The following is a 25,613-nucleotide window of genomic DNA, read 5'->3' as shown; positions in this document are numbered from 1 at the left end:
GCAAAAACTAGTAGACCGTTAGAAAGGACTGGATAAGGAAATAAGGTTAGTTAAATCTTTGGTAACTTTATTACCTTATGATTCACACCTTCTGTACAACCAACACATAAATATATGTTTCAGCGTTTTCTCTTGAATGACTTATTTTACAAAATTAGAATTTGTTCTTTTGTATCTTGAGGTTTATTTCATTTTAAATATCCATTTAAGAATACTCTGGGGGGAAAAATTAATATTCTGCAACGCATTTTTACTTTGAATTTTTCCACCTTCATATTTCTTCAGGAGTTGATCCCCCTCATATTGTGTACAGCATGCCTTCATCCTGAGCCTAAAGAAAGAGATCAGCTTCTCCATATACTTTTCAATTTGATCAAGAGGCCAGATGATGAGCAAAGGTAGGTATGACTACTTCTTTGGGAAATAAATATAATGTTGATTTATTAATTTTACTAATTTGGCATCACAGTTAGCATTTTAATCTGACTGCCTTCTTTCTGTCCCAGTATTTAGTTTAATAAGCAGAGGAAACATTGGCCCCATTCACAAAGCTCTGCAATGTTTCCATTGTTGTTACTCCAGTTACTCATGTTGTATTTGTATACTTCTATATTAGTTACCTTTAGACTTCTAATTCAAATATTTCTTTGCCTTTATCTTTCACTTTTGATTTCTTAAGAATTGCTAAATATTCCCCCTTTTCCCACAGATGAACTAGATATATCATGGCTTCTTAACAGTTAGGCTCTATAAAAGTAAAATATTTAATATATGAATTTCTGCATCACTGGGCTATTTGTAAACCAATTACTATGTGGCTAGAGGGATACAGTATTTTGTTTTTGTTGGTTGTGACTCAAATACAACTAATGATACCTGAGTGGAGAAATGAGTTATATCTGAGGGTGGTGAAGGGACACTCATCAGGATGACTTTCCAGAAGAATGGGGAATAGGTTTTGGTCAAGTAACAGTGATGTCTACCTCAGAAAGTAAAACCTTTAAATAAAGATGAAACTTTTAAGCGAAGCTGTGCAGGTGTGAACATGAACAAAATATCCTTGTGGGTCAGTAGGTAAACTAAGCGCTGGATGGATAAAATTGGGCAGTTGAAATGTTTTTCTATGTTATAATTTTCTATTTTACTGAAAAAAACTTTGCTTATGCTTTTACAAAACAGTAGTATTGCGCTTTATGATTAGGTAAGTTTATATATTCAATACTTGTTTCACGATTTCAAAATTTTTACCTCATCTGAAAATACTGGAAAATCGTAAGAGTGAACCATAGAATAAGTAAAGCTCAAACTTTTAAATACAAAGCATTTCTCAACTCTGGGAATAAAAACAGTCATATAGACTTTAAAACCTTATGAGTATATATCTCTTTCCCCTTCTTACCAAAATATACCTGGGCAAGCAGAGAAACATGTCCTTTCAGGATCCAGTCAAGATGAATCTACACCAGCAGTCCTCACATACTAGTGAAATAGAAAGAAGGCAAATTAAATCACTATTCATTGCAAACTGAAAATTTTCTAGAACAATTTGATGGTGCTGTGTAGGAGAATTAATATTTTATTTTTGCATTGAAAATACTATTTCCAAACTACTAACTCTAGGAAACAAAATGAGGGCTACTGGAGGGGGGAGGGTCGGGAGGGATGGGGTAACTGGGTGATGGGCATTAAGGGCATGTAATATAATGAGCACTGGGTTTAATATGCAACTAATGAATAACTGAAGTACATCTGAAATTAATGATACACTATATGTTAATTAATTGAATTTAAATAAAATAAGATAAAAATACCATTCCTTACATTCATAACTTAATTATAATTAAATACCATTGATTACATTGTTATTTGTAAATTTACAAAGCAAAAACCTCTAGATCTCTAGCCTGTTTTCATAGACTCCACATGTAAAGCTAATAGCTGCCACCTGGTGGCCAAAAGTACCTATTAGCCTTACTTCAGGTTGAGATATGTCAGGAATTCAACACTCATGTTCACATTTAAATTTTTCACCTTTCAGATATACAAGTACTTATTAAAATGTACTAATAAGTTGACTCACTATGTATAATGTGAATAACAAATTAACAAAGCAAATTGTTTAAGTTAGCATAATATATTTGTCATATAACTAGTTGTTACTTTTCCTTACTTAATAAATCTCAGTCTTCTTTGTATCCTAAGAAAAACTTAATTTTATGCTTAGTGTTGGTGCTTTTTGCCAGTTCTTTGCTAACAACCATAATTGACACCTTATTTCTACCTGCATCAAATACTAGTCAAACATTCCCTGTCCTGTGATTTTCTACAAGTAGGAATAATTTTTTAAAAAAATTTATTTATTTACTTTAGAGAGAAAGAGAGAGTGTGTGAGTGGGGGGAAGGGTGGAGGGAGAGGGAAAGAGAAAGAATCTCAAGCAGACTCCCTGCTGAGCATGGAGCCCAACACGGGGCTCAATCTCACCACTGTGAGATCATGACGTGGGCTGAAATCAATAGTTGGACCCTTAACCGACTAAGCCACCCAGGCGCCCAAGGGAACATTAATTTTTACCATAACAGGAGACTGTTTCCAGTGCTGTTAATAATCTCTTTTCTGTTCTCAACCTGTATTTCAAAACTGTCATACTTTTTAAGATTAAGTCTGCTGGCTAAGAAGTTTGCCTTGAGGAGCCTAACATTTTTTCAACAAGTTTGTACATCTTTAGTATGTAGATGGTGGCTCATGATTTAAAGTTATTTCACATGAAGTTTTCGTATAAGTGTATACTTCTCCCAAGTGTGAAATGCCTACATTTTACCTAAGTTCATTTATTACACAAGTCCAACATTTGTGGAACCAATGTGTATGCCTTCTCGTTATTTTAAGATACTAGTGAGGAAAAAACAATGTTCAGCTATTAGGAAATTTTCATTGGGGAATAGGCAGCTAAAATGCTGTCTGGAAATCTTGGAATTTCTTTTCCCATTTTCTTTTACTCACTTAAGTTGCCTTTCTATAGTAGAAGGAAATACAAAAGCAAAGGGAAAGTTGAAAAATAGGCGTAAAAAATAATACTATACATATAAAGGGGAATCAGATAGATAAAAATACAAAGTTGTTAAGTGAGAATAAGCTGCAGTATACAATGAAGCTTAATTGGCTAAACTAAATAGAAATTTAAGGTCATTTTGCAGTTTAAGTTAAATTGACTTATTTTGAGGGTAGCAATGAGTAATGCCTGGGCTTAAAGTGCTGTTTTTATAATTACTATGAATTAAACATTACTATGAATTAAACATTCTAATTTTTTCCTAGAAGCTGTCTACTTTAAAACATGTATTGAAAACATACTTTTTTTCCCATCATCTGTTTTGAACTAGATAAAAGAGGAAAAATTTAGAATTCTGCATTTTAAAATCATTTAAAATGGAACTTCATTCTAAAGAGTGAAAAATCATATTTAAAATTTTATACTCTCTTAAGTTTCAAATCTATTAATTCAAGTGAAGTTATTATATTATTTATATACTGTTCTGTAACAAATTACCCCAAAAGAAAGTGCGGTTTAAAATAACACTTATTTTTATATTACAGTTTATGTGAGTCACTCAGTCTGGGTCCTCTGCTTCAGGGTCTCTTATAAGGCTCTAATCAAGGTGTTGGCTGAGGCTGTGGTCCTGTCAAGGCTCAATTTGAAAGGATTTGCTTCTGAGCTTACTCAAATAGTTGATCGTTGGCAGGATTCAGTTTTTCCTGGGTTTGTGAAATAAGGGTCTCAGTTTCTTACTGGCTTTTGGCTAGAGTTTCCTTAAGTTCCTTGCCACATGAGCCTCACCAGCATGGCCACATACTTCATCAAAGCATGCCAGCTGAGAAGGCAGTAGAGAAGGTCCCAAAGATAGACATCACAGACCTCTGTAACCCAATCTCAGAAGTGACATCCCATCATTTTAGCCATTATTCTGTTCATTGGAAGCAAATCATTAGGTCCAGTCTACACTTAAGGATACAGAATTACACAACAGCATGAATGTCAGGAGATGGACAACATTGGGAGCCATGTCAGAAGCTGCCTACCACATTTATCTTGTGTATAAAATTCTGATTTAAGAAATATCATTTTACTAATGTGATACCATAGTTTTAAATTATAGAAACACTGGAGGGAATAATCACTGGCTGTTTTAGTGTCTAGAAACTGAAATTCAGTAGAAGCTAAAGAATTAGACGTATTATCTCAGAATGCATGTATGGGAAGTTAATTTAGGAGGTTATGAGATTAAGCTTCACACCAGTAGAGAATCCCTTCACAAAATTCAGTAGAAGCTAAAGAATTAGACGTATTATCTCAGAATGCATGTATGGGAAGTTAATTTAGGAGGTTATGAGATTAAGCTTCACACCAGTAGAGAATCCCTTCACAATATCTCACAAATGGTGTTGCCACAGCTGGAGGAAGGAGTCTTAAAGAACTGACTCATTCTTTTGATGGCAGCCTAATCCATTGTTGGAAAAGTCTAATTTGATTGTACAAAAACGTATGTTGTATAAATTACAGAGCTGGCTCTTTTTAACCCTTAGAAAGTTGTGCTTTCTAATGCAAGTACAAGTGTTTAATAGTTTATATTATTTTTCAGGCAGATGATACTGACGGGTTGTGTGGCATTTGCACGTCATGTTGGACCAACACGTGTAGAGGCTGAACTTTTACCACAATGTTGGGAACAGGTACATAACTATATTGGGTTTCCCCTAACTATTATATTCTAATTTATTAAAAGTGTTCGTATTTTCTGTTTTCAATGCCAATAGGAGATATGTGGCATCTAAATTATGCTCCTGTTTCTATAGTCCAGCACAGTGATTTATCGGCACTTAATGCTCTGGGTCGCTTTGCTTTCTTCACTCTTCCAACAAATAGTTAAGAAACACTAGTTTCAGTGCCAGGTACTGCTGCAGTCATTACATACAGTAATGAACAAAATACATACAGTGGTGAACAAAAGACAAAGACCTTTTAGTGGGGAGATAAGAATAAACAAATAAATGACATGTCTTGTATTATTATAAATTATGAAGAAAAATAAAGCAGGATAAGATTAGAGAGTGATGGCAAATGCTATTTTAAAAAGGGTGGTCAGAGCAGGAATCTGAGAAAGAGATGTTTAGGCAAGGATCTGAATGAAGTGAGTTACTGTAAATATAAAAGCCCTGAGGTGGGTTCAAGGGAGAGTGAGGCCATGTTTGTTTGGGGGGTGGGGCCGGGTATAATAGAAATAATATATGTATTATATATTTGTATATATTGGAAATATGTACAGAATATAAAGTGTAAACCGTTGATGTAGGAGGTTTTTGTAATTACAATCCAACTCACCCATTTTCTCACAATCCTTTTGGTTTTATATTGAATTTTAATATTCCAGTCCTGTGGAGAACTCACAGTCATTGACTTTCTAGATTTGATGTTTAGGTCATTAAGTGGCTTACTTATCCATCTTTTAAAAAAAAGATGGATTTCTTACTTATAAAGACAGATTTCATGGCCTTATTTATAATAGCGTAGTCACTTATTCTTAAACAATAGTGGTCTCTGGAATATCACTAAAGCATGTGGTCCTTTAGAATTCTATTCCTAATTTCTTTGAGTATTTATTTTTCTCTTTAAAATTTAGTGGAGTTATATCTAGATTAAATATTTAAACTGAACATTATATGTGGTTCTCTTGTCTCTGATAGTCCCTTATGTCATCTGGATTATAGTCATACCAATTTAGGGTGAGGCTCTAATCTTTGAAACTCAAACTTGAAAACAGCATATACAATTTTAAATTTACAATTTTGTACAGTTATTCATAGGTACATATAATTTCTAACAGTTTTTTCCATTCCCTTTTTTTCTTGTTAAGCTTTATTGAGATACTTAGATACTATACACCCATTTAAAGTGTACAATTTAGTGTTTTTTAGTATATCCACAGAGCTGTACAACCATCACCACAATCAGTTTTTGTTTTTTTTTTTTTAAGATTTTATTTATTTGAGAGAGAGAGAGAGAGAGCGACAGAAAGAGCATAAACAGTAGAGGGACAGAGAGAGAAGCAGGCTTCCGCTGAACAGGGAGCCTGACGAGGGGCTGGATCCCAGGACCCAGGGATCATGACCTGAGCTGAAGGCAGCTGCTTAACCAACTGCACCACCCAGGTGCCCCCACCACAATCAATTTTAGAACAGTTTTATCACCCCCAAAAGAGACTCCAACCCTTTGAACTTTGTTCTCTTACTTCAAGTTTGTTTTGGCTATTCTGGGTCCCTTGAATTTCCATGTGAATTTTAGGATGAACTTACCAATTTCTGCAAATAAGTCATCTGGAATTTTCGTAAGGATTGCATTGTATCTATAGATCAGTGTGGAGAATATCTCACCATCCCAACAATAGTGAGCCATCTAACCCATGAATTTAGGCTGTCTTTCCATCTATTTAGTTTTTTAAAATTTTCTTTCAACAATGTTTTGTTGTTTTCAGAATATAATTTTTGCACTTTTTTTGGTTTAATTTATTCCTAAATATTTTATTCTTTTTGATACTGTTGTAAATAGAATTTGCTTAACTTTATTTCGCATTTGTTGCAATATAGAGAAATACAACTGATTTTTGTATGTGCATTTAATTTTAAGGCTCATTGAGCTAGACTAAAGAAAAGCAAAATGAAAGTTTACGTATAACATACTTTGACATTCAAACCATTCTGCTTTGAGGTTACTATTTCTGGAAAATTTAGTTTACAGATGTTAGTTATAAACATCTTTACCACCACCTCTTCTATACCTGAATGAACGTGGATATCAGGGGTCTATCTAGCCAACTACCTCCAGTTTGTTGCCCAGTAGATTGCTATGTAATTTCCTTTCTTAATTTTAGGCACCCAATACATTAATGAATTATGTCACCTTTTCATATGGGATTGTGAGAACAGATATACTTCTTTTCCAGCCAAGGAAAGATTTATATTCTATGAAGAAGACATATAGGAACAAAACCCAGTATGTGTCTTTTTTTGTGTGTTATTTTTTGTTATGGTTCAGTGTAGTCATCACAACAGCAAAACCCCATCATCTTGCATATATAAACAGGAATGGTTGAAGTCTGCTTACTTTAAAAACAGAATCATATCACTAGTCAAGGGTTCTGGTTAAATCATTGATTAACTTCCTAATCCCTTAGTTTAAAAAGAGAACTGATAAATCATTCCTGGCACATACTATAAGCCATTATCTATAATATCCAGAAGCTGAGTTTTTCCAATTTAAAAATAAACTAATGTTGGTAGGGCTGGAGAAAGGTGCTTCTGACATCCTAAGGAAAGCCTAGTTGTAGGTAAGCCCACCATCTCTAGACACCTTTCCACATTTTCATCTTTGCTTTTTTCTTTAACAGATAACCCCTGTGACCTCATTTTTTAGGCTCTCTCTGATTCCCTTATTCCTGATCCAGTTATAGGCACGCAGGGATTCCCAGAAGTGGGAAAAAAAAAAAAGATGCTTTATTGCATTCTTAACAGGATTTATTATGAGAAGTAATTCTCTGTTGGAGGAAAGGAGGTTATGTTGTTTATGCTTGATTTGTTTATTTTTTACTCTAGATTAACCACAAATACCCAGAAAGACGACTACTTGTGGCAGAATCCTGTGGAGCGTTGGCACCTTACCTTCCTGTAAGAATTGTCATTTTTTCTTAAAAACTTTTTTTTCCTTTATAATAATAGAGAAACCTTTTTTCAAGTAACTTATACATTTTAATTCAAATTCTCCCAGGGCATGCTATCCTAATTAAGGAAGAATATGGGCTAAAAAGATAAGGCTCACATTGATATAATATGGCATTGCAGACAGATGGGTATATTAACCATTTTGCATGAGCCTTAAATATATTAAATTATCACCAGTTCTCAAAGTTTGTGGTTCGAGGACCCTGGGAGAGTCTTTGAGATACTTTCAAAGAGGTCCATGAGGTCCATAATATTTTCATAATATTAAAACATTTTTCTTCTTTTTCTCTGTGTTTACATTTACATTATTGGTGCAAAAGCTATAATGGGCAACAATGCCAGTGCATTAGCCCTGATCAAGGCAGCGACCCCCAAATATACTGATAATGATGTATTCTTCACTGCCATGCACTTAGAAGAAGCCAGTTTCACTTAAAAATAAGCTTGATGAATCAATGAAGTTATTAATTCTACTAAATTTTGACCCTTGAGTATGTGTCTTTTTAATATTTTGTGTGACAAAATGGAAAATACTAATATCAGTCCCTTTTACTGAGGTATCCTGAGGTATAATGGCTATTTCAGGAAAAGCATTTCAAATAGCTTGAGTTGTGAATTGAACTAGCTGCCTTTTTTCATGAGATACTGATTTTACTTGACCAACCACCAACACACAAGCTCTGGTTATTCAGAAATGGGTATTCAGCAAAAATTTTTATGAAAGTGAGTGAAATGAGCCTGTCACTTCAAGGAAAAACAAGTAGATGGCATTTATTGCCAATGATAAAATTGGGACTTTTAAGTGAGAACAAGAATTTTGGAAAATTTATTATCTGCCACTGTTGTTTTCACAGTTTCTAAATATGTAGACACATTTCTGAGATCAGTGGTGATATTAACAAATGTGATTTTTTTGAGATCATAATAAAACCTGTCAATATTGAAGAGCATCTGAGTAAGTCTGGTACAGTGTTTCCCAAATGACCAATGCTGACTGCTCAAAATCACACATGGGTAAAAATAGAGGCAAAGTCCAGGATAGACCAGTGGAATTTTTTTTTTTTTTTTGAAGATTTCATTTATTTATTTGATGAGGCGGGGGGGACAATCAGGGGGAGCGGTAGGCAGAGGGAGAAGCAGACTCCCTGCTGAGCAGGGAGCCCAATGTGGGGCTTGATCTCTTGGATCATGACCCGAGCCAAAGGCAGACACTCAACCCACTGAGCCACCCAGGCTCCCCAAGCAGTGGAATTTAATATGCCAGAGTTTAGAGTTTATTAGCAAGGAGCCGTATCATAGTTTCAGATTCTACATTGCATCTAACCTTTAAGAAACTACCACTTGTCCAGTTTTAGTGTAGAATTAAAATATCTATTCTTATCAGAAAAGACTATTAAAATACTCCCCTTTTCAATTACATGTCTCTGTGGGGCCAGATTTTGTTAAAAACTTCAACTGAAATAGTATATGGTAACAATCGAATGCAGAGCAGGTAAGAAAATCTACCTGTCTGCTTTTAAGTCAGACATTAAAGTGATTTGCAACAAAATTTAAAGCACCGTTCTTCTCACTAATTTTTTTTGTTTAATAAAGTTATTTTCATTAAAATGTTATACATGTTACTAACCTTGAATGATTTTATTGTTGGTTTTAAATTTCTCAGTTTAGTTTCTAATATGATAAATGTCAGTAGATATTACCCACCTAAATAAAAGTTGTTTGCAATGCTCATTCATTTTTAAATAACTAAAGGAATCCTTCGACCAAAAAGATGAGGACCCCTGGACTGTTACGTTCTTTTAGGTATCTTCCCATAGGTCCAGACTTAGATGGGGTAGAGGAATGAGGTGACATCACAGTTATTTTAATTTAAGCAACCTTAGTTTAAAGGAGGACTTGACAAACTACAGCTGAGAGACCAAATCTAGTCCATAGCCTGTTTTTGTAAATGAAATTTTATTGGAACACAACCATACCCATTTGTTTATGTATTGTCTGTGTCTGCTTTTACACTGTAACAGCAGAATTGAGTAGTAGCAACAGAGACCTCATAACCCCCAAAGCCAAAAGTATATACCCTCTGGCCTTTCACAGAAAGTTTGCTGGCCCTTGCCTTAAGTGGTCATTTTTGTAAGATTGTTATTAAAAAGTATATAAAAAAATGGAATTGTATAATGCATGAGCTATTTATGTTACATTTACCTGTTAACCTCATATTCTTTGGTGAAGCATGAGAAACCAAGATGACTTAGTTCTGTCTTTTTTAAAAGTAAAATTTATTATTTTTTTATTTCAGAAAAATATAAAGAAAAAAAGACTGTCCATAGTTTCACTTCCAGTAATAATATTTCTTTTTAAGTTTGTTAAAAATAAATTTTCATACAGCATAGAAAAGAACAAAATGGGGGCACCTGGGTGGCTCAGTCATTAAGCGTCTGCCTTTGGCTCAGGGCGTGATCCCGGCATTCTGGGATCAAACCCCACATCAGGCTCCTGTGCTGGGAGCCTGCTTCTTCCTTTCCCAATCCGCCTGTTTGTCTCTCTCTCACTGGCTGTCTCTGCGTCAAATAAATAAATAAATAAATAAATAAATAAATAAAATCTTTAAAAAGAAAAAAAAGAAAAGAACAAAATGAAAATCAAAGACTTTGCTTCTCTGGCCTATCTAGTCATTCCCTCCAAAGATATCCATCTACTGTTAATAGTTTTTAATCAGTTCTTGGAGAAAATAAAAACTTATGCATATACCAGTTTGCATTTTTATATTTGAATTTTTCTTACCCAAAATTAATCATACTGTATATAATATTCTGTATCCCTGACAGTAAGCACTATTGGTAGGTTCTTGTGTGAGTATCTGTGTATTTTTAAATTTCTCATGCTATAAAGCCTCCACATTTTGCTTCTTTCAGCATTTGCATTTTTTTATTTTGACAGTGTTAAATTGGCCCCAACCAAGATAGCATGGATTTATACTCCTATCATCAATACATAGGAGTTCCTGTTTTCCCATACCTTCGCCAGGAATAAAATCCTTTTTAATATTTTCCTATCTTATAGGAGAAAAGTGGTATCTTATTTTTGGGATAAATCATATAGATAGATAAATGTGAATCAGTTTTGAGTATCCCTGTATTTACTGTTCCAAGCAGAGATGAATATCACGTGCACAAAGGGGATAAATAAGCTATTCTACAGTGCCCCGATTTTAGAATGTTAAGCAGTATTAATAATAGACTTAATGTTTTCTCCACGGATCTTCACTTGCCTTATATCCCACCACAGTTGCTAACAGTAAAATCTCAGCGTGATCATGGCTTAAATGGAGTAATGCCTCCTGACTTGTTCTGTGGGTTCCCTGTGGCATACTGAAACTGCTGCTGTTGACCTCAGCCCAGACCAATGTGAAGCAAATACCCAGATGAAGTTTATCTCCATCCTGCTGCCGAGGCTGATACCAATCCAGAAGCCCTTTTAAGATCTTCAAGGCAGTTTTTTGGGCAGTTTTTTCCTAAAGGATAAGTAAACAAGGCTGTCCTAAAAGATATATTCACCAACCTAATATGACCAAAATTTGGTAAAATTACATATATTTTTGTTTCTAGGAAAAGCAAAAACTATGTCATTTAAAGACGACTGTTAGACCTTGCTCTGCATACTAAAATCACATTGTAAATTTATGAAAATGGTCACGTCCTCTATCTTTATGGTATTCCAACCATTGGATGTGAAAAGGACCTAAACAAGTTTAGTTTTGAAGAATTTTATAAACTGATCAAATTATTATAATGGTCCAGAGAAGGGAAATAAGGGCAAGAATTTGCATAATGATAGCTCTTTATTTTACCTTCAGCTATTAATTAGGCTAAAACATTCTTTAACAACAAAAAAATTGTGTGAAATTAAGAGACAACAGTGGTTGACATAATATTAAAGAGTAGCATCTGAGAATAGCAGTGCAGTTCCCTTTTAAGTATTTTTAAAGTTTGCTCTTATATTTTATCATCCTGTTTTTTATCAGTTCATCAAAAAATAGGAACACCAGGATTTAGAATGTTTCCACACTCCTCCCCCAGACAAATGTTTTTGATTAATGGAGCAATGTTTGTAATCTCTCCTGTTACTAAAACTCTGAAAGCTCTTCTCTGAGTTAAAAACAGGTATTGGTAGAAGAGTCATTGTCCATTTATAAGCAGTGTTGACTTTGTTGATTTGCCAAAAGTGCTTGCTACTATGTGCTGTAGGATTTGAAGGATTTGCACATATTTAGTAGACAGAAAAACATGCTGGAAGATGATTAATACCAAATTCAAGATAGATGTTATCTTTAGAGAGGGAGGGTGGAGGAAGGGGGAGAGGGTGGAGAGAGTCAGACAAGCTATGTCTGTAATGTCTTATGTCTTTGAAAAATGAAGACTTAAACAGCAAAATGTGAATATATTTAATCTGGATTTTGAATATGAAGTTGTCTGTCGTATTATTTTCTATGCTTTTTCTGCTGCTAGTGTAAAATAAATAGTAAAAACATGTTTTTGTTTATTTTCAGAAAGAAATACGTAGCTCCTTGGTTCTCTCAATGTTGCAACAAATGTTAATGGAAGATAAGGCAGATTTAGTAAGAGAAGCTGTGATCAAAAGCCTCGGTATCATTATGGGATACATTGATGATCCAGACAAATATCAACAGGTATGTGTTTCAGAATGAACCCCATTTACTCCATTATAATTATATTCCAAATAAGTTGATATTCCAGATCTCTGATTCAGCTACCCAGTAATCTGTAGTAGGGATGGCACGTATGTCAGCTTTAACCAGTTGCAGTTGGCTGCCTGGTTTTACTTCTTCAATTCAGAAGAAAGAGTGCAGGATTCATTTACAATCTCTGCCATAGTTTTATGGCAGGAAATTGGCAAAAAGCATGCCCTGTTAACCACCTTTTCTCTTTGGTTTCCACATCGATGGATACATGACATTTTCTTTAAAGAAAATGGGAAGGATAGGATTATGGATGGCTTGCTTTCTTGCTTAAAATGTTTTCTAAGTGTACTGCAGTGTATACTTACTGCTTTTCATTGAGGGTTTTGTTTTGTTTTGTTTTGAAGTTTATTCTTTTAAAAATCTAAATTTTACCTGTTTGTTTTTGGCAGGGTTTTGAATTGTTGCTGTCAGCCTTGGGTGATCCCTCAGAAAGAGTAGTTAGTGCAACACATCAAGTATTTTTACCGGCCTATGCTGCCTGGACTACAGAACTTGGAAATTTACAGTCTCATCTTATACCTACATTGCTGAGCAAGATAGAAAAACTTCTCAGGGTAAATACTTTCTTTATGTATACAGTTTATAGAAATGTAAAAGGTGTGTTCTAAGTCATCTTGGAAGAACGTTGGGGAGCAAAGACAGAAAGTACCACTTAGCTGAACATTCTAATAATTTCCCAGTTAAAGATTTTTATTAGACTGGAGCCAAGAGAGATTTGAGGAAGTTCTGCTTTGGTAAAGCCAGATGAGAAAGGGCATGAAGTAGCACCTTTGTGGAGCTCACTTGTACACTATTCAGAAAGCTAGCTCTACCTTGTCTCTTCTGAAGATTTAAAGATTTTTGGTAACATATCAGCTCCAGTTCCTGGAATGCAGAGATAACTAAATATTAGTCTCTAAAGCTTTCTTACTTACACAATGTCAGAATGCTTTAACTGTGTTTACTTCACTGCAGTAGTTCATTTCCTCACTTCTTAAAATGAATTTTTCCCCCCAGGTAAAAGAAATGAAGAAAAGTTGAAAAAAAGATAGTAACTTACTGATTTAATTTTTGTACTAAAGGTCCCTTTTAGGGTCTAGAAGGAAAACTAACATTTAATGCCTATTATGTGCATTAGGGTAGATACCTTATAAATAAAACATATTATTTCATTCTTATAACTCTTTAAATTGTATTTTGGTTTTGGGGTGGAAACTGAGCATTTAGGGAACCTGCCCAGGGTTTTACAGCTGTCAAATGATGGGTATGGATCACCGATACCAAACTCTTACCCGTTCTATCCCCAAATTTTAAAGAATCTACAAGACTCTTGCATAGTAACTACTCTGTAGACAGTCTTATATGTATCCACATGTATTTAATTTTAAAAATTGGGCTGTTTTTTCTATAAATTTAAAAATGGGTATTAAAAAAAATTATAAATAGACAGCTAGACCAAAGTACTCCTTTTTATGAAACCTAGAAATTTTTTAAAGTATTTTTTTTAATGTTTGCATTCCTTCTACCTGAAAATTATCCATACCTTTATTTTTCTTGTTCCATTTCAAAACATGGTTAATTCCATTTTGCTGTTAAACATATCTGCAGTATTCTGCATAGGTAGTAATTCTTCCATGAAGAGATTAACTAATTTAGAAGCTGATAGTATGTAACTCATGTATCTGGTATCTCTGACACAATTATTTTATAATATAGTAATGACATCTCAAGTGGATTTGAATAGCAGTAAACACTTTTTTGTCTCCAATAATTCTATTTTCTACTTTAACATTTGGTTTCTGTGTACCATACCGATCCTTTTACTCTTTTTTTCTTTCTGTTATTTCTTTCTTTTGTTTCCTCTTGAAATTTTTTCTCCTACATTTCATCTGTGCGTTGAATTATTTTAAAGTGCCTTCAGTGCTGGCAAATACAGATGCCACCAAATCTGTAAAGGGAGATCAGAAGTAGGAGAAGGAAAATAGCAAGTGCTGCTGCTGGTCTAACAGTTGAACATTTAAAATGATTCCTGTGGCTCACTTTAATTTCTTTATCCTGACTTATAAAATTTCAAAGGATAAGATCCTCTTAAAAGAAAAAAAAGCCTGCAAAAAAAGTTTCATACAAATGGAAATGACTGATGTTCACTGTAGTTTTCCATATAAAAATTGTATTACTTATATAGTGCCTTAGTGCTTCTTCACATTTTAAGAGAAATTAAGAAAAGATTCATGGACATCTCCATTAGGTGCTGTGCTACGAGTCTACCATACAGATCCTTAAATGTTTTATTCATTGCCACAGAAAGGAAGAGCATTATAAATACCTAATTTCAGAAAACTAAAACTAGCTTCCACCTCCTTATGTTTCAGGAAGGAGAGCACGGGCTGGATGAACATAAGCTCCACATGTATCTTTCTGCTTTGCAGTCCTTGATCCCATCTCTCTTTGCATTAGTGCTGCAGAATGCACCTTTCTCCAGCAAAGCCAAGCTTCATGGTGAAGTGCCACAGATAGAAGGTACTGAACTTGAAATATGGAAGGAAGATGTAGAATATTAGCAGCTTAGCTTCCCAAAGAATTGTTTTTGTTTAAACTTCTAAAAATTAGTTTATATGACAGCATAATTACTAAAATATACGTGTGGAATCTTGTGATCATAGATTGTATGATAGCTGAGTTAAACGTGGCTTCATCTTTTATGAATAAGCCTCATGGTATTATTTTATAATATTTGCACTTTCTTTCCATTCTTAATTTGTAGTCTTTTTATAACCTTTTTTTTCCAGTGGCTGAAGTAAGTTTTCTTTCATTAATAGAGCTGAATCAATGAAAAGATCACTGAGTAGCTACTAGTACCAGTTTATGAAGCTTGTCATTTCCATCTTTATATTTTTTTCTCCCCCATCTGTTTCATCTTACTTTCAATAGGGGAAGGTAAATGTAATTACTCTTTTCTACTTGTCCCTGACAGGAATATAAGCATTTGTAGCAGATTTTTTTTTCTCCAAAGAAGGAATGTGTCTTAGTTTCAGAAATAGTGACATTGATAGCAAAAGCCAATATTCTCTTCTCTCAGTGTCCCCCAAACTAGTAAGTGACTTTTGATCCATGGCACTTAGCAACCCCACTGTACCCAGCCCCCAGGATACATGGCTGTAAACCAGCTATTACTGTGTATAAGATCCCTTTGCAACTTCTTCAGATTTGTGAAATTGTCCATGTCTCTTACTGGCTTCTGATAGACAAAAGAATGATAACATTGAGAACATCAACAGACACTTAATGTTTTTAGAATTGCAGTTTTCATATAAAGTAAATGGTGGGCTACCTTTAATCTTTGGGATATGAAGCCGTGTCCAAGAAAACACAAAGCACAGAATAAAAATGGTATATATTGTTTGAATGTCTGTTTTACTGGACAAATTGAGAATGGATGGAGTAGAGTTAATTTGACATTTTAAAATATTATTGAGGAGAAGGAAAATTCAGACTTTTTTTTTTTTTTTAAGATTTTATTTATTTATTTGACAGAGATAGAGACAGCCAGCGAGAGAGGGAACACAAGCAGGGGGAGTGGGAGAGGAAGAAGCAGGCTCATAGCGGAGGAGCCTGATGTGGGGCTCGATCCCACAACGCCGGGATCACGCCCTGAGCCGAAGGCAGACGCTTAACCGCTGTGCCACCCAGGCGCCCCGAAAATTCAGACTTTTAAGAAAAGTCTTCCTAAAGCATTCGCAGCCGTCTGCTTCAGGTTCTACCCTTCCGTGTATTAAGGTTCCTCATCTGCCTAGGGGCTTTCCTATCTTTCTAATTCCCTCTTTTTCTCTTTCTGTCTTGCCATATTGGTTTGCTAGGGCTGCCTTAAGAAAATACCACAAACTGAAATTTATTGTCTCGCAGTTCTGAAAGGTAGAGGCTTCAGATCAGGGCGTCAGCAGGGTTGGTTCCTTCTGATGGCTCTGAGGAAAAAGCTGTTCCATGCCTCCCTCCCCACTTCTGTGGTTTGCTGGCAATCTTTGTCATGCCTTGGCTTATAGATGCATCACCCCAATCTCTGCCTTCATTTTCACATTCCATTCTTCCTCTGTGTGTGTCTATCTCTATGTCCAAATTTTCCCCTGTTATAAGATCAGTCATATTGGACTAAAGGCCCACCTGACTCCAGTATGACTTCATATTTATCTAGTTCTATCTGCAGCAACACTATTTCCAAATAAGGTCACATTCTGAGGGTCTAGGGATTAGGACTTCAACGTAGGAATTTTAAGCAGGGGCGGAGGGGGGTGGTTCATAGTTCCACCTATAACATTTGCTATCATCCGTTCATTCATGTATTTAACAAATAATTCTTGAATGTTACCTGTTGCCAACCATGTGCTGGAGAGTAGATGAGAATTGTCAAAACAACTGCTTTAACGTCCTGAATATATTTCTTCTAGCGTTTATGTGACCTTTTCTTGTGATTATGTCATTATGCCAAAAACAATCTTTTCTTTTTAACTCACACAGATATTTTTATTACCAATTTATTCTACAGCATTAGCTATTATTTATGTCAGGCACTATTTTAAACACTTGGGATCATTCATTAATAAAATACACACAACTTTCTGCCATTGTGGAGCTTACATTCTAGTGAGAGGGGAAACACATTAGAGTCATAACAACTGTTATTTTGCTGGATAATTGTGGTTATTTTGTTGACAATAAAATCCTGGTGTTTTGCCAGCCTGTTAAAATGGCATTCTCAGGACCTTTCTATATTGTTGTAAGTTAGATGCTCATATTTTTTTAAATGCTATTAAATAGAATAAAGTTTTTGAGACTCTTGAACCATTCTGATTACTTATCTATAATAACTGAGTTATCCAAGTAATTGCTTATTTCTTGACATTATTTTGCTTCTGTTGGACTTACCTTTAAATCCTTTTAGACCTCACTTTCCCTGTAGTTAATTTTGACATATCTATTTCACTTTAAACTGTTACATTATTTTTCAATAATTTGTTAGTATTTTTGAAGGAATAATATTCATTCTATCATAATATAGCAGATTATGACAAGTATGATATAACACTGTTTGAAACTATATCAGAGATGCTTTGACATGATATATTTTTATATGAACTACAAATATCCTTCACAATCCAAATCTGTTTGACTCATGGGTTGAGATTCAGTGAGAATTCAAGCAGAAACCCCGGATAGTGAGAAATACCATGTTACTCAAACTCATTTGTTGGTTGGTATATTATGATAGCAAATAGGGGAGTTTGGTTAGTAAGGGATGACCTTTATCTGTCCTTAATATATTGTTAAAAGCCTTGGGCAGCATAGAAAGGCAATAACATCTTAATTTTGTCTTTGAACATTTTTTAAATTATGTGTATTTCATGTTTTCTTAAGCTTATTAATAATTATTAAGCATAATAATTATTAAAACATTAATGTGTTTTGAGACAATTCTGTATATTTGTTTGTGTCTTTTTAGGATGTTAGCCTCTATACAGAAGTTGTTAGGCAATTAGGAGTTTCTGACTAACAGTTAATGAGTCATTGGCATGCATATTCATTTAATAGCCATCAAGAAGTGTTCTCTTAGTAACCTGGGATCTCAGGTTATGATCTATAGGATCGTAAGTTTTATTGATATGTTTGCAAATTTAAAATATGCTAGTTATATCTTCATGTTTTATTTATATAATTTTAAAAGTCCTTCAGTTTTCCCCCCAAATTTTTAAAGTGTATACTTGGGACCCTGGTTACAGTATTTATACAATATTTTGCCTTATCTTTCTGGTCACTGGTTTTAACATTTTATATTAAGTTAATGTTTATTAAACTGTGGAAATTTTTTTTAATTAAGTACTTAATACTTGAGATTAAATACTTAAGAAACCTGTTCAGCTCAAGCTTTAATGTATTTTGTATCATTATTCTCTGGTATTTTTTATTCTCTGGTATTCATGTTAATCTATTAGTTTCTTACTACCTGAAGGAAACATATTTATCATATTTACTATTTCATTGTTTAAACAGTTTGGTAGAATTACAAGTATTTCTATTTTTTTTAATCAAATTCAAATACATACTTTAGCTAACATCTTTGGGCCAGTTTCAATTTAACCTAAATGAAATTTTACTCTTCATTAGCAAACTATTTCATTACAGTATTTGTTTATTAGCTGTTTAGTCTCATAAAATCTTAATTTTTGAGATTTGTTAAATTCGTTCACATGTGACAAGAATTTGTTTCGTTTTTTTTTTTCTTAAAATTATTTGATTAATGTTTCAGTTTTATATTTAAAAGTTTATAATAAGCTGGGGCGCGCCTGGGTGGCTCGATTAGTTGGGCGTCCAACTCTTGATCTCCGCTCAGGTCTTAATCTCAGGGTCATGGGTTCAAGCCCCGCACTGGGCTCTCATGCTGGGCATGGAGCCTACTTAAAAAAATAAAATAAAATAAAATAAAATAAAATAAAATAAAATAAAATAAAATAAAATATATAATAAGCTAATTAAATATCAGGAGGCAGAATCTTAGTTTCCTTTTGACAGAACAGCTAATTTCTGTTTTTCACATGATTTATTTTGCTTCTATTGTTTATAGTGACTAGATTCCCTCGGCCTATGTCGCCTCTTCAAGATGTGTCTACTATAATTGGAAGTCGTGAGCAATTGGCAGTGCTACTACAACTTTATGATTACCAGCTGGAACACGAGGGTACAACAGGCTGGGAGACTTTACTATGGGTTGTCAATCAATTGTAAGTTACTGCCTCCATATTCATTTGCTACACCTCTGTTAGTTGAATGGAAGATAGCTCACTGTGTTTAGCCTTAGCACTGAAGGACAAAATATAAAAAATATAACAAAACCTAAGTTGGCATTATCAGTGGTAAACTTCTTTAGGAGAGGAGATTTATACCACTGGATCTGTAGTTATTTATCTATGTGGATGGTGCTGCTGTATTATGTCAGAACGACCTGTCTGCTACCTCGTTGTTGTCTAATAGTGGTGATGGATTTTGATCCGGATTCTCATTTTTGAAGCTAAAATGGATGCCATGTTAGCAAGCTCTTATGTGAAGCATCAAATCCAGTGATTTGTGTCTCATTAACTCCATAATTAGAACACTACCATTAAGTTTCCATATATTTTATAGCAAGCAGTTAAAATATGGAAGTTTATAGAATAGAATATAGACTTAAAACCTTTCAAAGCATCTCAAACCACTCCTTTGATTTGCGGTTTTGCTGGCTATGAAAAGCAAAACAATGATCACCTGGGTGACGCAGTCATTTAAGCGTCTGACTCTTGATCTCAGCCTCAGGTCTTGATCTCAGGGTTGTGAGTTCAAGCCCCATGTTGGGCTCCATGCTGGGCATGGAGCCTACTGTAAAAAAAGAAAAGAAAAGAAAAGCAAAACAAGAGGTTGTTAGATTTGCATTGTTTCAGAAATTGGCAAGGAAACAGTAATTTATATGTATCCCCTGCCTATTTTTCTTTCCTTTCACATTTAGGTTGCCACAACTTATAGAAATAGTTGGCAAAATTAATGTTACTTCAACTGCCTGTGTCCATGAATTCTCCAGATTTTTCTGGCGCCTTTGCCGGACATTTGGCAAAATTTTTACAAACACTAAGGTAAAAACTTGTATTCCGTGTTTTCTTATGTGCAAGAGATACAGAAATGTAATGTGTTAATTAATGCTGTAACAGTAAATAAAAGCATGAGCCTTTCCTTTAGTCTAATAATCTTTTAATATCTTAGAAAACTGTGATAGTAAAAGAAAATTCTAGTCAGTAATATTCCTATTTTTATTGGTTTTCAGATGATTTAGCCTAAACTTAGTTGTATCCGGATTTGGATATAATATCTACTCACTGTGGATATCTTGAAGGTTTCCAGCATAGGCAGTATCAGTTAGGGAACTCGACTGCAATTCTTTGATGTGCTTCTCCTGCTTTACCATCTACCCCAGATTCAGGGGGTGGCTGTTTGCTCAGCACGCTTTGGTCAAAACCTCAGACGATGGTGGAACCAAAGTAGCTTATACAGAAGACTTGCTACAAGGATACCAGCTCTTAGAGTAGCGTGGACATTTGAGATTAATGCTGCATCTTTCAGTCACTACCAAAGCTATTATTTATCACATTTACACATCCAGGTTATTTTATAGTTTTAGACAATTAAAACTGGAATGTCCTTAGATCCCAATTTCCTCTTAAATCTATTTGTCTTGCTCACATATTGTTAAGCCAGTTCTTTAGAGACCTAATCAAAACATAAAAAGATACAGTTGCTATAATCAGATGCTAATCAAGACATTTAAAAGGTAAGAATTTCATGCAGCTCTTTACTATTAACTATTATTTTACTCTGTAGTTGCTGAAACATTTAAAGTAAAATAGTTTGGTGTAGCGGACTGGGCAAAATTCAGAAAATGGGTTATAATGTTATTATATTTGTGACCTATAATAAATAATTAAGTTGATTGGGCATGTGTGAAATTAAGAAGTCACTTCAGTGTCTTTGTGTTCTCTAAGTATGATTCTGTAGATTAATCTTTTAACAGGGGTCTTCACTGCAGTTTAAGTTGAATATGTAAGTTGTTATGCCCGATGTGCCGATAGGAGGGCAAAAACCAGACCTTGATGCCACTGTAGAAGAAACACGGTCATTTTACAGTTTTCACCAACATCTAATTATTAAATATAATTTGATTTTATGTTATCAACATTGGCAAGCAAAATGTTCAACATCTCAAAAAAAATAGCTATTATTAAAAAAAAAGAAAGAAAAGAAAAAGAAGTAAGTAGGAGTCAGCTTTAGCATTTAGCAGTAAGTGGTTGGCTTCAGTGGCCTGAAATCTGAAGTTTGTGGTAATGTAATAATAAAAATTTGAAATAAGGATTTACTCTAACTTAAAAAATTATAATTAAATTCTGTATTTGATGTTTAAATTTATATTTTAGGGAAGTTAAAATAAAATCTAAGCAGATAGATAGTACATGATGAATGTGTTATCTATTGAATACATTAAATGAATGGAATTTCCTTTTCATTCCTTTTAAATAAGCAAATTTTTAAAAAATAATTCTAATCATGCAATAATATTTACCTAAATAATCTTTCTATCATCAAATTCAGTTTTAGAAGAAAGTAATAAAGTAATTTCAAGCACTGAAAATCATCTTGGAAATTATTTTTAATTTAGTGAAGGAAACCAAAGCCCTTGAGAAAATACTTACTGACTTGAATTGGTTTTGAAAATACTTTCTCTCTAAAGGTGTTTTCAGTAACTTGACTCTTATTTTATTCTAAGCCTCTTAAAAATTGTTATATTTATGACCACTCTAATGGTCTGTAAAGCAAAATTAATAAATAAATAGTAGCAGTAGTAAACATTTTATTTATTTAATCATCATTTGATCCATTGGACCTAAAACTTTTTGTATCTTTTCTTTGGGTTGCTTAGGTAAAACCTCAGTTCCAGGAGATTTTAAGACTGTCTGAAGAAAACATTGGTAAGTTCATTGTTATTGCTTCTAAAAACAATTGAATCTCTTCACTCAGGAAAAATACTGTATTCGTTATATGCAAATTGTATAAATGAACTAGCAAGTACATGTGAGAAGGAAAATTTATTTCTTGGTTTTATAATTGTCACATCTCATCTCTTTCCTATGAGATTGTAGTGAGATTAATCTTTGTTAATTTGATTATAAATATCTACCTTCCCTGTAATCAAATTGACCTAAGGCTGAGTTTCTCAAACTGAGTACTTGTACACTTGTAGGTTTGAAATGGTATATTCAAGATACTGAAAATTATAAAATAAAGGGCCTCTAATTAATTATTAGTTATTTAAAACTTTTAAAAATAAAACAAATACAGTGGAAGAGAATATAAGGTATGCATATACATTATTTTTGAAGATTCAATTATTTATTTGACAGAGAGAGAGGGAGAAGCAGGCTCCCCGCTGAGCAGAGAGCCTGATGCGGGGCTCAGTCCCAGGACCCTGAGATCATGACCCAAGCCCAAGGCAGATACTTAACCAACTGAGCCACCCAGGCGTCCCATGCATATACATTTTTAAAATGAAACTACATGCTTGAATGGGGAGTTCCAGCCCCTCTGTTGATCGTTTTCACTCATCTGTCTTAAGAAATCTAATTATAGCACCATTGGTCTAAGACCTCGTTTCTGTGTCTTTCTTATATCCCTGGGTATTTTTCTAGTTTCTAGGAATAAATCATGGAAAATGTTAGAGGGCAAAATGTATAGCCTCCCTCTTTTTTTTTTTTTTTTTTTAACTTGGTTGATTTGGGATATATAGATAATTCTTATCTCAGTCCAGTCCTACCTTAGTGATTTGATTTGAGTGATCTAGAAAACTCCTTCTGGGGCTGTCCTCAGACATAGAGAATGAATACATAAAAATCTTTTTCTTTTAAATCTGAAACATGATGAGATTTTTTTTGACAAATGCTTCCCAAAATATATATTTTATATTTTAAAGGGTTAATGTTTGGAATGCCTAATATTTGTTATTATCTGTTTAGTTATTAATTCTCATGATAAATTAGTGAAGAATATTTAGATATTTTAGAAACTGACAGCTTTTATAATTATTCAGTTAGCTCTGAATGTTTAGCTGTTCATGTAGGAAGAGATTATTAATCCTTGTATATACAATTTTGACGTATGTTCCTAACGTCAGATTTAAGGAAATACCATAGCCACACTCAGCCAATATCAGTATTGGCTGATAACATAGCCACAGTCAGCCAATATCAGTATTCCTCCCAAAGAAAAAAAATTACTCTTATCAAGAGAATAAACAAACCTCAAATACTAATTGATGTGAAAATGGAACTTTCTATTTTGTTATAATTCCTTCAGGGCAGTTAGTTAAATTTCTTTATGTACTACTTTCTGAAAAGAATTTGGAACCATATAAAGAAAAGATAAAGTAATAAATAATTTGCAATTTATTTTGCATAAAATTTGTATTTGCATAAAAGCAAATACAAAGCACTTAAAACAGTGCCTAAGGAACAATAAGCAAGAGGTGTTGGTGCTATAAATAATGTCATATCATCTCTAGAGTTGCTTTTTTGAAATCATCGACAGGTGATTTTATCTCTTATTTTACAGTAGTCACACAGGGTACTCTCCTGGGGTTAAATGCTTTCCTCTCTTCCACTGCTTTACTTAGCCTGAATTTTCCCATTAAAAATAATTAGGGTTATCTGGCTGAAAAATCTCTATAGAGAATGAAGGAGGAGCTCTGGAACCAGACTAGTACTGGAAACTAGGTAGTATCTCATATCTAGAAGCAGATTAAATAATATATATCTAGTTGACTCCTTTTCCCTAAGTGCCTTTACGTTTTACTGAATACTGTAAATTGAAAGTATAAAAATTTAAGAAGACGTGCTTATACGGCCTGGCACTTGGGAGACTTCAAGAAAGCTCTGATTTCTGAGTATGGAAGTGGAAGTATAGCATCTCATTTTGGTTATTAAAGTTCTTTCCCATCTATCAAAAATGTTTATGCTAATGGCTTTTTAAAAAGTATTAAGTTGTATTTTTATAGCAACCATTGGATATATCTTTTAATCAAAATTATTTTCCAAAGGGGTGCCTGGGTGGCTCAGTCGTTAAGCGTCTGCCTTCGGCTCAGGGCGTGATCCCGGCGTTCTGGGATCGAGCCCCACATCAGGCTCCTCTGCTGGGAGCCTGCTTCTTCCTCTCCCACTCCCCCTGCTGTGTTCCCTTTCTCGCTGGCTGTCTCTCTCTCTGTCAAATAAATAAATAAAATCTTTAAAAAAAAAATTATTTTCCAAAGTAATGACAATATTTATGCATAAACCTTCTAGCCAGTGGGAATTTTAAGTATAATTTGCATTGTGACTTTTTGCTTTGTTTAAAATGTACTCAGATTTTCAAAATTATTTTAATGATTTTAGATTCCTCAGCAGGAAATGGGGTCCTCACTAAAGCTACCGTCCCCATTTATGCAACAGGAGTCCTTACGTGTTATATTCAGGTAAGGGAAAAATCCTTTTACTAGAAAATGTAAAAGCACTTTCTATTTAGAAAGATACTTAACATTATGCCTTTTTAATGTGTGTACAAGTGAAAATGGTACCCATAAAGAAAAACAAAATTTATGTCTTTGTCTTATTCAATAAGTAATTTATAGTGGAGAGCATATTTGAATAAGTCTCCAAGTAAAATCGCCATTGAACAAATATGTTTAGAGATGGTGTACTTCTTGATATTTTGTTGGAATGTTAGATTGCACTTACTTAGCAAAGTTTCATTGTGTTTCATAATTAATTTTTCATAAATAAACAACAAAGCACATGTATTAGGTGGAGCAAACAATGAAATGCTGTAGAATACTGTACTCTGTCATCATTTTTAGCAAAGTATCTTTTAATAATACTTTATTTTTCTTAATTGTTACTACATAGTAAATTAACCAAAAATGTAATGGCTTTTTATAACCCTTTAATTTGCTCTTGGGCTTTGCTTAGCTTGGCCTCTCCTTTGTGGCCTTGCTGGTGGTCATTCATGTTGTCACATTCAACTTTTTGGTTGGAAGGGAGGTCAGCTAGGGTGACCAAGCTTCAGTCTCCATGTAGTCTTAGGGCTCCTCTGTCTCCATGGGACCTCTGGAGCTGCAGAGCCAGACTTAATACATGGTGGCTCAGGGCTCCTAAAAGCACAAAAGCAGTATCTGCTAGGCTAAGGCTTAGGCCTGGAATCAGCACATCACTTCTGTTGCCTTCTCTTGATTATAGCAAGTTACAGGCCCAGCCCAGATTGAAGAGGAGGGAACTAAACAAGGGTGTGAACCAGGAGGTGTGGTTCATTGGGGGTCAACAGTATAACAGACTACCACACTCAACTTAACCTTATTTTAAGGAAATAATATGATGTCATAGTAAGGTATATCAGTCATTTTTAAGTGTGATGTAAGATGAAAGTATGGATTGAGGATAAAGCATTTTTAGAAATTAGAATGTGAGGGGCACCTGGCTGGCTCAGTCAGTAGAGCATGTGACTCTTGATCTAAGG

The 25,613-nt window shown here is 34.2% G+C and overlaps 1 protein-coding gene across 11 annotated transcripts in view; it reads left to right on the top strand.

Moving 5' to 3' along the window:
• Positions 1–25,613, top strand: part of RELCH (RAB11 binding and LisH domain, coiled-coil and HEAT repeat containing) — a 109,995-nt gene that overhangs the window by 49,828 nt on the left and 34,554 nt on the right. For 7 of the 11 annotated variants that reach the window (XM_048218491.2, XM_048218490.2, XM_044383065.3 and 4 more), the window contains 10 exons: positions 286–398; positions 4,639–4,729; positions 7,646–7,717; positions 12,318–12,458; positions 12,920–13,084; positions 14,882–15,029; positions 19,123–19,279; positions 20,038–20,161; positions 21,997–22,045; positions 24,497–24,576. In XM_048218491.2, the coding sequence (XP_048074448.1) occupies positions 286–398; positions 4,639–4,729; positions 7,646–7,717; positions 12,318–12,458; positions 12,920–13,084; positions 14,882–15,029; positions 19,123–19,279; positions 20,038–20,161; positions 21,997–22,045; positions 24,497–24,576 (1,140 nt within the window). The remainder of the gene's footprint in view (positions 1–285; positions 399–4,638; positions 4,730–7,645; positions 7,718–12,317; positions 12,459–12,919; positions 13,085–14,881; positions 15,030–19,122; positions 19,280–20,037; positions 20,162–21,996; positions 22,046–24,496; positions 24,577–25,613) is intronic. The other 4 variants (XM_048218492.2, XM_048218488.2, XM_048218489.2 and 1 more) reach the window with 1 other exon arrangement.

The sequence above is a fragment of the Ursus arctos genome, unplaced genomic scaffold (genome assembly GCF_023065955.2).
Source record: "Ursus arctos isolate Adak ecotype North America unplaced genomic scaffold, UrsArc2.0 scaffold_17, whole genome shotgun sequence".
NCBI lineage: Eukaryota > Metazoa > Chordata > Mammalia > Carnivora > Ursidae > Ursus > Ursus arctos.
This window is presented reverse-complemented; position numbering and strand designations above follow the sequence as displayed.